Source organism: Triturus cristatus, chromosome 5_2 (assembly GCF_964204655.1).
Source record: "Triturus cristatus chromosome 5_2, aTriCri1.1, whole genome shotgun sequence".
NCBI classification, from domain to species: Eukaryota; Metazoa; Chordata; class Amphibia; order Caudata; family Salamandridae; genus Triturus; species Triturus cristatus.
The window spans coordinates 618,561,975-618,577,096 of record NC_140588.1 but is presented as its reverse complement, the minus strand read 5'-3'; the positions used below and the strand labels follow the sequence as shown (position 1 = coordinate 618,577,096).

At 43.4% G+C, this 15,122-nt stretch overlaps 1 protein-coding gene across 2 annotated transcripts in view; it reads left to right on the top strand.

Annotated features, from left to right (window-relative positions):
- Positions 1 to 15,122, top strand: part of DRP2 (dystrophin related protein 2) — a 955,857-nt gene that overhangs the window by 864,913 nt on the left and 75,822 nt on the right. For both annotated transcript variants that reach the window (XM_085607714.1, XM_085607715.1), the window contains 3 exons: positions 9,172 to 9,338; positions 10,642 to 10,753; positions 14,788 to 14,924. In XM_085607714.1, coding sequence (XP_085463840.1) covers positions 9,172 to 9,338; positions 10,642 to 10,753; positions 14,788 to 14,924 — 416 coding nt within the window. The remainder of the gene's footprint in view (positions 1 to 9,171; positions 9,339 to 10,641; positions 10,754 to 14,787; positions 14,925 to 15,122) is intronic.

Here is a 15,122-nt window from a genome sequence, read left to right as displayed (position 1 = left end):
TAGTTGCGCCTCTGCTTGCGAGGCACTGGTTTTGCGGATGCTTCTTTACCCAGTGAATGCGGCCCCCGAGGAATAACAACAGGCGGAATTGCAGTTGATTGCCAACTGTCTATTGTTTTACACGAGGGCCGCATGGAAAGGGCTGGCGGGCCGCAACTGGCCCGCGGGCCGTACTTTGAGTACCGCTGCATTAGAGAATCCATCATGATTCTTGCTGTTAGAAATGGGATTTCTGGTTGGCTTGGGCATGCACCTAAGCCAGGCAGAACCCACCACCGTAGTCAGGGCAAAGGAGTTACACGCTGAAGATAACCCCTGCTAACCCCCTAGGTAGCTTGGCAGAGCAGTCAGGCTTATCCCAGAGGCAATGTGTAAAGTGTTTGCTCAACACACTCACCTAGCAGCGACACACTAGGCACACCACAAAAGAAACTCCACACAAGGTCATATAAAAATAGCCTTTGCATTATGCATAAAAACACATTAGAATACAATCACATATATTACACTGTGCCACCAGGCACTCATTATGACTTCACAGGGATTACATAAATAATTTGCCCAGTGGGGCCACTGTCATAACATTACAAGTAGTGCACTCAAGCAAAATACTTATAGGGTGCACACTTCTCAAAACATCCTGCCAACATATGCATATCACCATGTATGATTGAAGCAGGAAATACAGCAGTTCATTGGGTAAAAACAGAACTACAACCGGCAACCCTAGGGCACAGGAAACATCTGCGCTTTTATTAGCTGGGTTATGGTAATTCTGGTGAGCCACCACGATCATCAGGCTGGGTGCGTAGGGCCGAAAAGCACCTGCTCATCTATTCACCATAATGCGGTAAAGGTTTCCATTTACCATGACCCCTTGTATTATGCACAGAAATTCGAAGATATGTGCTTCTAACTGTGAGAAGTGCCATAATGAAATGCCGAGACCGCTCAGGTCTGAACACCAGTAATCCGCCTGTAAGCACCAATGCAATTGCAAGACAGGAGCCAATGCGGTGAGACCTCACCCGGTCCTTCTCCCGCGATCACGGTCTCCACGAAGCTGCCCGTGTCTGTGCGGTGCAGATGCCAGCCAAGCCCGCACTTCGGCTCTTCCGATCCCAGCAGGGATCCTTCTTTTCCCAGCTCATCCCTCCTCGCCGTGCTTCCTCGTCGGTCTCTGCAACACGTCCGTTGTACTCTTGAGGAAGGCTGTCCACGCCGGACCCGGTCTCCCGCTGCTGGCCCCCCGGGGTGACTTCTCACTGGTCGGGGATTGTGAAGCCAAGGCCCGACACCCGCACTCGCATCAAGGGCTGAGGCAGTGTTACACACGTGCTGCAGGCAGGGGCACAGCCAGTCATTTCCAGCGCTGGTAGTGGCAAACAGCGCTCCTCTCGTGCTCTGCAACAATAGGGTGGAGAAACACAGCACTCTTCCAGGCCCTGACTAGCGCTCCGCATGCGCTGTTTCAAATCACAAGACGAAAAGCACAGTGCTCACCACGCGCCACTCCAAATCACCTGGGCAATCCACTCAGCCCTGGGAGATCACTGAGGATACCAACAGCAGGACACAGGCAGGCCAGCACAAAGGGTCCTGGTAACCACAGTGGCAGTCCTTCTTTCTACTCAGCAGGCAGCAGGTCAGCACTCTGATTCATCAAGTCCCATAGCGGTTCCTACAGGGGGTCTGTTGCAGTCCCACGCAGTGTCTTCTTTTTCCAAGTGACAGCAAGCTCAACCTTTCATGGGGTCACAGCCCCAGTACTTACACTACTAACAGTCTTTGTTCTGCCCCCCGAGCACAGGGCTCTGAGCCCAGTCCAAACCAGTTCTGGCGGACACTTTGCAAGTGCACAACAACCTTAATTGTCAGTGTGAGCCTTGGCCCCAGACACACCACAGGGCCATCATTGTGGAAGACAGACACAGCCCTATTCAGATGCAGGTGCTACTCCCACCACTCCAGATGCAGACCAGGCCTATTCAGCCTAGGGCTGACTCATCCAGACTCTCTAGAGCTAATGCACATCTCTCCCCCTATCGTTCAGAACCAGCCGGTCAATACACAACAGGCAGGTGCAAAGACACATAGCACACAGAAATGCCCACTTCTAAAAGTAAACAGGTAGAAGGGTGCCTTCAAGGGATTTGTTTGGTAAATAATTTGTATAATTTCGATTCTTAATTAAAGGTAGGGCAGTCATATACCTACAAATGTATTAATTAACACTTTTTCAATACTTAAATCAGCTTAGTTTGTCAGAATCAGGATTAAGTAAGGTGTGAGTGAATCATCACATGTTAACCTGAATACAATAAAATCAATAAACCAAAAGGAGGAGAAACAAGCGGGTGTATATATAAAAATTGAATTTATATTTCTAGTTCAAAAAAGGGTACTTCAAATTACAACAATTAAATACAGTGAAAGGAAATATTTCAATATTTGATGCCTTCACTTTCAAATTGATCAAACACTTTTTCACAACAATATATACCCATTTCTCCGGAAAACAGTGTGATTGTCGACGTATCGGTCTTTAGGTTTTCTTTACCAAGACCATCCTCAGGACAATTTTATTTACAAGGTTGACCCCTCAAATCACTGCGGGTTATTTTATCCACTGAAAATCAAGCGGGACGTCCTAAATTTGTAACCAATCGGTATATTGTAGTCAAAAAAGTTCAGTTGATTGTCAAAAAGCTCCCGTCTTAATCTGTAGGTTATTTAAATCTCAAAAGAGCCTCTGTGTGGTAAAACTACCCTTGTGTCTGTTTACCGACACCGTTAAAAGCTCAAATGGTCGGTACGACGTCCAGACGTGTATGCAAGACTCAAACCTTCAGAACAGCCAGATTAATTCGCTGACATCTTCACGACCATTTGAGCTTTTAACGGTGTCGGTAAACAGACACAAGAGTAGTTTTACCACACAGAGGCTCTTTTGAGATTTAAATAACCTACAGATTAAGACGGGAGCTTTTTGACAATCAACTGAACTTTTTTGACTACAATATACCGATTGGTTACAAATTTAGGACGTCCCGCTTGATTTTCAGTGGATAAAATAACCTGCAGTGATTTGAGGGGTCAACCTTGTAAATAAAATTGTCCTGAGGATGGTCTTGGTAAAGAAAACCTAAAGACCGATACGTCGACAATCACACTGTTTTCCAGAGAAATGGTTATATATTGTTGTGAAAAAGTGTTTGATCAATTTGAAAGTGAAGGCATCAAATATTGAAATATTTCCTTTCACTGTATTTAATTGTTGTAATTTGAAGTACCCTTTTTTGAACTAGAAATATAAATTCAATTTTTATATATACACCCGCTTGTTTCTCCTCCTTTTGGTTTATTGATTTTATTGTATTCAGGTTAACATGTGATGATTCACTCACACCTTACTTAATCCTGATTCTGACAAACTAAGCTGATTTAAGTATTGAAAAAGTGTTAATTAATAAATTTGTAGGTATATAACTGCCCTACCTTTAATTAAGAATCGAAGTTATACAAATTATTTACCAAACAAATCCCTTGAAGGCACCCTTCTAGCTGTTTATTCATATTTGCCCGAGCCCTCAAGGGTATATTGGGTTGTCCACTGCACTTACCTCACTTCTAAAAGTGGCATTTCTAAAATAGTAATAATAAATACGCTTTCACCAGTAAGCAGCATTTATCACCACTATTCCAAACATACCAAACTTGATCATGCTACCCCTCTCATGTTAGGAATTACCACTGAAGCACATATCAGGGAACCCCCAATGCATCCCTATGAGAGGGCTGCCTCACAGCAGTGAGAAACCAAATAGGCTGTTTGTTACTATCAGGACATGCCACACAGTTAAGGCACATGTCCTACCTTTTACCCTCACTGCACCCTGTCCATAGGGCTAGCTGGAGCCTACCTTAGGGGTGACTGATATGTAGTAAAAGGGGAGTCATAGACGTGGCATCCACTTTATGTGCCACGTCACAGCTGCAGTAAACTGTGCGCGCAGGCCCTGCAGTGGCAGAGGCCTTAGACAGGTTTGAAAGGCTACTTTGGTGGGTGGCGCAAGCAGTGCTGCAAGCCCATCAGTAGCATTTAATTTACTGGCCCTGGGTATATGGGATACCAATGTACAAGGGACTGAAAGGTAAATTAAATATGCCAAACAGGTGTAGACCAATCTTACTACGTTTACCATAAAGAGCACTTGCACTTTAGCACTGAACAGCAGTGATAAAGTGCTCAGAGTCCTAAATCCACCAACAGGTCAGAAAAAATACAGGAGGAAGGCAAAAAGTTCTGGGATGACACTGCAAAAAGGGCCAAGTCCAACACTTGCCCTCCCAGAATTTTTCAGCTGGTAGCTCCTGTTTTCTCTGAGCCACTCACCTTGTTGCTCAAAAATATTCCGTAATATAGGGGATCTAGTCTCAGAACTCCTTATTGACTAACTTCCAAATTAAAACAGATACCAAACATTTGATTTCTTTAGATGTTCCTCTGAGATATTTATCTCTGCTAGTGTATGGCTTACAATACTGCACCATCAGTGCCACGTAGACATTATGGGGTCATACTGAACCCGCTGATAATGCTGTGGATCAGATGAAATGTCTGCTGGCTAGGTTCCCAGACACGTTTTCCTCTCCGCTGCATTACAACAATGGAGAAAATTACAGGAAGATGCATTCCATACCACAGACTTCCTGATAGTTTTACAAATGGTTTCAGCAGGTAGATGCTGCCAGAGTGATGATATGACAATGATGGAAAGTAGTAATGTTACAGCAAGTTGTTTTTTTTAAAATCAATGAGCATTCACTAAAGGAGGCAGTAATGACTGCCAGTAATGCTCTTACCACTAAAGTCATTACTCCAGTATGTAGAAGTGGAGTCATAAAAAGGCCCTAGACAGATCGACTGCACCTCATTGAAAATGGTGCATAGTTGCTGACTTCAGTAACCAGATTCCATCATTATATTTCTCCTGGGCTGAATGAGGAATGTAATTTTCAATAATAAACTCACCAAGAAAGTTTGAGCATTATTGACTTGGCTTCCCGAATCCGTACACTGACCAAGCGTCTTTAGATGCTGCCCTGGATTTATTCTTTTTGGCAGAGCTTGTGGGGGTCTCGTAACCAGAAAGACTCCTGTTGTGCCCTGAGGAAAGACCCCTAATTGTTCTCCCCACCCTGTAGTCTCAAATAGGAGTGGGTGAAATGTTTCATTACACCTGCGTAATTGGTGGAATTTGGCTAAATTCTGCCAATCACTTATTGGCTTACTTTTTTCCCCACGAGGCTCTAGAAATGCAACGGACATATGATGTCCCCTAGTGCCATTTTCTAATGTGTGTGGTCGCAAGCAGTCGAGGTCAGAGGGCTGCTGTTGGAGTAGATTTCTACTCGAGAAGCAGCAAAATCATCTTGAATGGCTGTGCGCTCTTGCATACCACATGGTGCAGTTCACACTGATTTTTCAGCGTTGCTTTGCTACTGCTACTAAATTGCAGCGAGTGCAGTGTGACAGGCATATTTCTGCCATTTGGCAGAACTCCGCAGAATCTTAAGGCGTTTTTATGTAACTTGCGGAATTCGGCAGAGTGAATTCCGTGAGTTCCGCGCACCGCTAGTCCCCAGGAGTAGCCTCTGTTGGCCGCTCTGCTCAAGGTCTGGCTGTTGTCAGTTTATCCAATTCTGTGTTCTCTTGATGGCACTCTGAATGTACCTGTGTAAATTACGACCAGAAGCTTGAGATGTATGAGGGACAGTTAGAGTTCATGTAATAGCCGCAAATGTCAGAAGCAGTCATCACTACCTTAGAACTTTGTGAACATTAGAACAAATGCTTTTGGCAAATACCGTGTAAACACTACTGCTGCTCCTATGATTAAGGTTGCTTATAGCTGAATTTGAAAATGTATGTTGGTGCCTGAGTAGACCTTGCAAGATTAAAGATGTGTGCTGCCCACAGAGGATAATCCCACCCTTCACCTTTTCCTCGGTTCCTCTTTGTATTGGGAGTCCTGGATGGAAACAAATATATCTTCCTGCCACATTAGCCCCCTTGAAAATGTACCTGAGCTTCTCCAGGGGCATTGCAATCTGAGGAAAGGATTTTCTCAACCACCTCTATGAAGAGTGGACATTTAAACAGTACGATTGCACTGAACACTTAATGAAAGTGGCCATCTGCCAAACGAACTGATAGGTGTGTTGTACTGGACCCAGACAGCCTACACCACCATCTTTGAGCAAGGCCTTGATTGCTCGTCCACATCTACTCAGAGAGTGAAAGGGACTAGTGAGGTCAACTTTACCCATCAAGGCTGATACATGGACACTGGTTATTTGGAACTCTAAGACCTCTCTGTTTTGGAATGCTTTGTGACCTTTGTGTGCCCTTGCATAATGGATAAATACTCTTTCTTTACTGTGATCAGTATTATTATATAAAGTTTTAACATGGGATAGATGAACATCAGCTGTACTGGAGAGCATCACAATCATAAACAGTTATTTTAGCATGGAACACATACCTTGGCAGGGAGATGCACTAGAGTAGAAGAGAAGAGTCTTGTTGATAAGTAAGATAAGAGCAGGTTTGTCTGAAAAGCTTCGACCTTAATGTTATAGCTTAATCTGAATGCTACTCTTTAGGAGGCGAAGGCTGGCCGCATGCACAATGGATGCTCTCTGGAGAAGTCCATCTGCCACCCCAAGCAATTGACTGTGTGTGGACCTGGGGATGATTTTACCAACTTTAGGAGTAGTGAAAGAGGTTCCAGAGTGGGAGCACTCATCTCAGTGCAACTAAGGAACAGATTGCTGTCACTGGGCCGTAGAACCACTGGAGGCAGATAACACCTCCCTCTGCACTCCATGGAGCTGTGATGCCCAGAGTAAACATTTGTGAGTAGTGCAACAGCCTACGTTAAAGGAAGGCCCGCAAGTGTCAGCTGGGTGTGGGAATGAGCCCTGAGGTGTCGTTCATCTTGCTGTACTGCAGTCCCAGCCGCGTGTAGAGGTGCTGTGTAGGAGCACCCTTCTTCAATGTTGGCTGACATCTGTGTTGCATGTGGACAACTGCAAGTGTGCAGTTGGTGAAGGAGTAACACTGGCACCCCAAACAATGTCCATTGGTGGGTCTGAGGATCGCATGCCTTCAATTGGCTAAGAGCAGACCTGGTGCACAATCTGGGATCCCTTTTTTTAACTCCCTCCAAACTATTAGCACACCTGTTCTTCAATAAATGTGTCCTGGAATGGACTCCCTGTTCTAAAACTGTGGTCCTTAGACCATGGATCCTGTGTGAATACATATTCATTCTGTTCTGGACTCGTACTCTTGTAGTGAAATGTATGTGAAGTGCTGACACTCTAAGGCCTTTCTACTGGCTGTAAACTGAAACACTCAATTTCCTGCGCCTTTGTTGGATGGAAGCTCATTGAAGTAACTCAAGGCATCATCCTCATGCTGACTGGCTCTTCTTGATTCCATCCATGATTTCTTCTATGCAGGCTCGGCAGCTAATATTCTCTGACACCCTTGCTGGGAGTAAACAGACAATCCTGTCTGGGAGTACAAACATGCAGAAACCACATTGATACAATTCTTAAGGAGGGTTTTTTTTCCCTACAATAGGGCAAAAAGCTCCTTAGAGGCCAACGCCACTTTGGTTTTGAACTAAATGCGGTCTGTCCGCCAGGATCTTCCCTCTTTGCACACCTCCTTGGATTCAGTTGTTTAGCAGAACTGACACATCAAGGCAATTTTCCATGATAGCCCTGATTGGGGCCAAGAATTGTGGCTGCTGGGACAGATTTAGAAGGCCAATCATGTGTCAACAATATATGGCTTTACATTGTCCTGAACAAATGGAGCAGTAAGACTTGATTGATTCCCTTCAGAAGTGAATTCCTTGTCTGCTGACCTTGGAACTGGTTGAGTTCCTGGAATGGCTTGTTGTTTCCAATGCTGCAACCACCACCCCGCTGACAAACCTTGGCTGATAATAGTTTGCTTGTCATTTCACCAACATGCATGCTCGATAATGATGGCTACAACAAAGAACAAGAGAGCCCTGCCACAGTTTGAAGGTCACATCAACCACATCACCGCTGGTTACTTCTTTGATACGAACATTAAATGACCTAGAGGGTCTAAATCAGGTCATAGAGACATCGACTTGAAACAGAGACAAATTGCCTCGCCAGCAGCCCTCAACAACCTATGCTGACTGCCAAGAAGCACTTCCACTGAAGCCTCTATGATGTCCTTTATGTTGTTGATTGGTAGTGGTATATTCTGCCTTGTTGCTGACTGGCACTTGATGCCTTTTGAGGTTGGACTGTACTACCTTGTCTTGTTTACTTGTTGTTCTCCTTTTGCATGGTAAAAGCTTGGGGAATATTGTGTACACCTGGAGATCAACCAGATGTTTAGATTTCCAGGTAGTACATCAGAGAATTCTTTAGAAAACATTTGCAAATCTACACAAACCTTCCTGTTTTTTATAAATAGGGGCCTAATAGACCATATTTCATTGATGGACAAGGTTACCAAACAGAAATTATTTTGTAAAGTCATAAAGTGGAAGCAAAATCAAGTCAACAGACATGATTAAAACTGCAGTTAATCATAGTGACACCCATAGAATTATGGAATATTCTCATCTGTATACAATCAAATTTGAAGCTTGTCAGTTTGTTTCTAGTGACTCTGATATTGCAGGGGTTGCCCTGCATAAATTCTTCTTTTGTTTGTTCAGAAATGTTACTAATAGTTTTAGACTCCGAGTCCAGTTCCACAATTATGGTGGCCAGGTTTGTTTTTTAGGATAGATTCTAGAATCCAAAGTGAAAAGGGATATTTATTTATTTATTACACATTTTGCTTTAGAGCATCTCAACCAAAAAGCAGCTGTGCTACTTGTGCATGTCCACTGTTAAGTATCCTTGGTGTTGCAAATATGTTTCCTTATAAAGTAAAGTAACTTAACACAGTCTTAAGGTACAATTGTCCACCATGAATTGTGGTGGATACATGCAACGTAGGACCTGTGTTTAACCTCCTTTTGTGGCACAGCTACTCATGTCATGGCAGAGTGATGTTGTCCCTCACCGCTGAGTTAGATTCTTTCTCCTTTGCTGTTCCTCCAGAGTGACGGAAAAGCCACGATTGAGGTCTCCCAGTTCCTGGAGTGGGTGAGCCTGGAGCCGCAGTCCATGGTCTGGCTGGCGGTCCTTCACAGAGTGACCATTGCTGAGCAGGTGAAGCACCAGACCAAGTGCTCGGTTTGCAAGCAGTGTCCTCTCAAAGGCTTCAGGTATTAAGCGCCGCATCTCTTCATCTCTCTATGTCTACTGTATGATCCCTCTTCAACCTATAACTGACTAAATGATCACTGCATGAAAGGTGACTGAACGCCCTAATGGTGTGGCACTCGCGAGGAGCTCTCTTATAGGTAATAAATAGCTCCGTTTTGTCTTTATAAAGCCATGAGAGTCCTTAGTTCTGGCAGATGGTGTTCAGATTAATCACAAATAAAAGAGGGGGGGGGCCAAGGAGTTATTCAAGGTCCAGTGTCCATACTCCCAAATGCCTACATACGAATTCAAAAAAGGGGACACTGTTCCTGTGGCGGGATGCAAAAAGTCACCCACGCTTAAGGGTGCAAATAGTCACCCGTGCAAAGGAGAAATATAAAAACAGGGGTGAGGAGGTAGAAAGAAGAAGCAAAAGACATCCTAGGTAAATGTGACCCAAAAGTGAGGTGGAACAGCTATTTATTTGTCCTATGTTGCCCTCACACACCCCAAGAGGTGTCATGCTTCATCATCGGGCAGTTGCTCCTCGTAGGGCCGGCGCTGCAATTCCCTACGGGTCCCCCGAAGGGTCTCTTTGTCGGAGATCTTTTTATGGACTGCCGGATGGTGCATGTGGGTGTGTGGGGTATGGGTCTAATAAGGGTAAAAAAGAGTGCGTGCGAAAGTGGTGGAAAAATTAATAAAGGGTAAACATAAATCGAATGTGTAAAATGTAAACCCTTGGCAGATAAACTGTTACATAAAATCTTGTCCCAGAGGCACACTATGCCCAGGTGTCAAAAGGTCATAGGTCAACATGTTTCGCGCCTGTGTCGCCCTAAGGGTCGTTGGCGCTTCTTCAGGACCAGAGCAATAATATATGAAGTAACACATTTTTTTTCACGTGCACTTCATATAATATTGCTCTGGTCCTGAAGAAGCGCCAACGACCCTTAATGCTTAATCAAAGTTTCTCCTGGTTCTGGAGACCAGGCAACTTGAACTTCGACTGTCTTTGTATACCACTGTTTGTTAAAGTTTAAACTATATTTCAAAATTGTTTGGCATCGTGAGAGCCTGAAAATGCTCCAAATGAGAAGGAAATGTAAAGTTGCTCCAAAGAGAAGGGCTCTGTATCCAAATATGTGTCCTCTAGATGAACTGGCATGATATGTTTTATATAATAAATCATTTGCATTCTTCATTTCTTTCTAAATATGATGAATATTGTTCCTGTTTCCTAATAGTAAATGTATAAAACACTGAATGTGAATCCATACATTGCTCAATGTAATGCTGCCTCGTGCTTCTGTATTTCCTCAGATACCGGAGTCTGAAGCAGTTTAACGTGGACATCTGCCAGACGTGTTTCCTGACGGGAAGAGCCAGCAAAGGAAACAAGCTGCATTACCCCATCATGGAGTACTACACTCCGGTGAGCTGCACGTGAGGCCCCTTTATTTCCATGCATTGCACCCGCCAAATGTCTGCCACCTCATTGGTTCTTTCAGAATAGCATCGAAACATTCAACCAGTCCTTGCAATGCTGGCAAAACACAATCAATGTCATTCCGAAAGACAAAACAAGGCAACGAGGGAAACATATTATTTATGAAAGTCCTGCTAAGAGGCAGCATGAACTTTCCATTGAAATGCCCTTGAATGGATTATTATGGGTATTAAAAAGGAGCATGTCAGAGAAAATCATGGTGGCTTTTAGTGACAATTACAATTAAAATTAAATTCTTTTTGGTGCAACACTAATTTTAGGAGCTGTGAATTGCAGTCAAAAATGTGAATTCATCTCCTCGAGTTTAGATGCAACGTTTTTGAGAGAAAATTGTTTTTCTTTATGGTTTTATCATGGAAAGTATTAAAACATGTCCAGAAAACCAAAACGAGGTTACATTTTCTCAAAGTCATGAATATCATTTTCATCCTTCAATAAAGGTTTGCCATTCTGAGAAAAATGTATACTTACCGCAGCAGCACACTGTAGGTTGATTCCGCTGTGTTCTATTATAGCTTCACCAGAGACGTCTAATAAAAATCTAAAGTGCTATCATTACTCATCATAATTCTTGATTCGATTTAAATTAACCCATAAAATACAATAACTTCATTGGTAAGATACAAATACATTGTACATAAATCACTTGTATACCATAGTAAAGGAAATATCCTGAGCCGAATACACCAAGCGATGGATAAAATAGATACAATAATTAATAAAAATCAATCTGTAATCATAGTATTCCTCATTCTGACCGCACTACTAAAATACCAAGCAGCATTGGCCCAACCCTTAGGAATTCAAAACAAATGATGTATTACGTTGAACCTAAAACGGACCAATAAAAAAGAGTGAGCATTTGAGATCACATACCTTAAAATATTAAATATAGAGTGACAGCCACTGTGCCTGCAGATCGATAATGGATTTAGAAAGGTCAAGCGGTACACCATCCGGTCCAGTGGCTTTGTTCTTGGGCAGCACTAAAACGACATCCCTGACCTACTCCCAGCTAAAAGGTAAGCGATGGAGTCAAGCAGGAAAAGTGTGACTTAACCATCTGGGTATTTAAAGAAGGAATAGAGTCAGGGGCATCATAAATAGCAGCGAAGTGCATTACCCAAGAATCAGGAGTAATGTGCTGTGAGAGTAAATTACCGACTGAGAACGTAAAAATGGTACAATTAATGGTTTCCCAAAATTTGGAGTTGTCCCTGGTAGAACAAGATGCTATCAGATCTTCCCAGGCCTCTTGCTGTTATACAGATCTAATTTGCTTGATGGCTAAATTATATTTGCAATGGCAATCCCTGTTCCTAGCTTTCAGAAGGTTTTTTTGTGGGTAATGTAACATGAATGGTCAAACCATCTACATAAGACTGGTGCATTGGGGCTGGTGGTAGTTAGAATAAGCCTAACCTTATTGCAGATGGGAGAAAAAGAAGTCAACATTTTTCATCATTCATACAGATTAAGGAATCCCTGGGGACTCTCGGAACAATTCGTAATAAAATCTTTCGGGAATAACCTTGCCCCAGCAAATTCCGCAACCCGAATCTTTCATAGTTTCCCAACGACACAAAGCATGCATGCAGGATTGCAGGATTGCCTGTCCAAGAAAAGGTGACAGAAAAGGGTTTGTCATCCCTTATAGAATCCCATAAAACTTCAAAATTCAAAAGGGCGGACATCAAGCTAGAGGAAACAAAAATAAAGTCAATTGTAGAACAACAGCCTCACCCAGTAAAGGTAGGCACAGATGAGAACAGCTCACATCAGCACTATTCGGCCCAATAAGAATCCAATTATGATTACTCAATATGGAGTTAAACACCTCTCCCAGGGCAGAGTGTGTAAAGTGTGGGGCAGCAGGAAGGGGGCGACCACTTATTAACTTCCTGAACAGAACAAGTAATACATATATGTGTGAAATCTCCAAGTAACGCATTCCCCTTTACGGGCTGGGTATATCTATCTCGTAGATCTCTTAGATGGTAAACATTAGCGCCATGAGGCTGACTAGGCATAGCATTACAAAAATTAATAAGCAAGCTTCTATTAAAATTCCGAAAGGAAAGAGAAACTGACAATGGTTGGGGAGATTCTATATCCATTTTTGTAAGACTACAATTTAAACTTAAATGAATCGGCACCAATAGACCCCCCCCCCCCTTGGCTCTACCCCAGCTGGAACCTACTGCCTGCACAGAGAACCCCACGTGGCCCTCCAGGAACAAACTGAAGGACTTTTCCCATGTTTCCTTTAGACAAATTACAGTACGTTTTTTCAGAAATAAAAGCCACCTAACATGATCCTTGTTTCTCACTATCCCGCTTGTACCAGCTCAGAATAGTCAAAAAGCCCTGATCTATAAAATTAGAAAATGCCCTGCTATCGGGGTACGTTCTTCAGAAAGCAGTCAATCATTGTCAATAACAGAGCTCCAATGACCACATCTATTGTTGGTAGGAATGTCAGATATAATAACATTATCAAGTGCTTCATGATCTAAAAGTAACAGCGGATGAAGAACATGAGGCTGGTAAGAAAAAACAGAGGGAGTGGCAAGACACTAGTGAAAGGTGTGTGGGATTTGGGCAAGCTCGGTAGCATAGGGCCAGCAGTACATGGAGTGTTAAAACTCACACCCCTCAATCTACATCCATAGTTTTAGCCGCCTTTTCTAGCCTGTTTACCCTCCGCACCATATTGACAGAAATATAGAGATTCAAAGTGGTACCAATACACCTCTCCAGCCAATGCACAACTTTATTTCTCAGCTGCAAATAATGTTCAACTGCTTCGGTTTTTATTGAAGGCACATAGCAAGTACAATAACGTGGCTTGTAGCAGCCGGGGGCAAGTTGGATATAGCATTATTAGTACTGGAGACACCATCACTTGCATAAACACTAGTGGGTTTCCCAATAGCACTTCCATCATTGGGCGGTCGCTGGTGAGTTTGGTGATGATTAGGAGGAACATGTCTTTCTGTCCCTCCAGCTAGTCATGGCCTAGAATTACAAGTATTGGCTAAATTTGAGTCAGAATTACCATGGCGGGGAGCTGTTGCTTGAGTATAAATAGTATGAGAGGCTCCTGCCATAGAAAGAATAGGTTCCTCGGATGGCAAGGGTCGAGTTATGGAGGGCCGTGTACCCTCTAGAGAGGACAGATGGACAGGTTGGATGGAGACATCAAACATGATAAGAGTATCCTCCAATTGTTTGAGCCTGAAAAGGATGAACTGATTAGGTTTTCTAATTTAATGGAATATTTGGCCAGCAGATGTCAATTCTATGCCTTTAGTGGTACCCGGAGATACAGCAACTTTCTTTTTTTACTGTGAGGGTTTTAAAGAAGCAGCCTGGATTTCTGCTGGAGTTTGGTGTACTAAAACCTTTACTGTGCGTTAATATATTAGAGTCACTACACAGGTGTGTTTGAGCACAATGCTCTAGGGGCGACTTACAATACACAGTACTAAAAAAGAGGCTCAAGGAACCTACTGTAGGCTTAGAATTGTAGGAAGTCTTTTGCATCAAATGTTAGGGGTAGCCCAGACCAGCCTTCTCTGGGTGGATGGGTCCTGTGCCAGGGTGTGTCCCGCATGCGGGAACCATGGATCGCTTTAGAACATGAGGAAAGGGGCGTGTAGGGCCTCCTCCAGCCCACTCCACCCTGGTTTCGAGGCCATGCAGCCCTGCAGAGTACCAATTTCTTAATACTCTGTGGGACCCCTAGAGTGCTTTAAAGCACGAGGAAAGGGGTGTTGCACACCTCCTCGAGCCAACTCCACCAAGGTTTCTAGGATTTGCACTCCCTGCAGAGGTCTGCTTTCTTCCCGTGCTGCGGGACCACTCGAGCGCTGTTCCTGTTTGTTGCTGTTCTCCAATAACATATACCTGGCATTGCAATCTACCACTTTTGATAACACTTTGCTCTCTTTCTGCAGACCACATCAACTGAGAACATGAGGGACTTCGCTACAACCCTTAAAAACAAGTTTCGCACTAAACAGTATTTCAGCAAGCACCCGAAGAGAGGGTACTTACCAGTGCAATCTGTGCTGGAGGCTGACTTCATCGAAACGTGAGTATCTGACCTAGAGATGGGTCATATGTGCTTCCAGAGATTAAATGGGGTTGCACTTTATGTTCAAGAATAACTTGTCAAATATGACACCCATTCAAAACTAATACAGCCAAACACACTCCCTTGGGAGACTATTGCTATTAGAAATTGCTATTATGAACTCTAAATTTCTATTAGAAACCTTTCTCTGTTGGT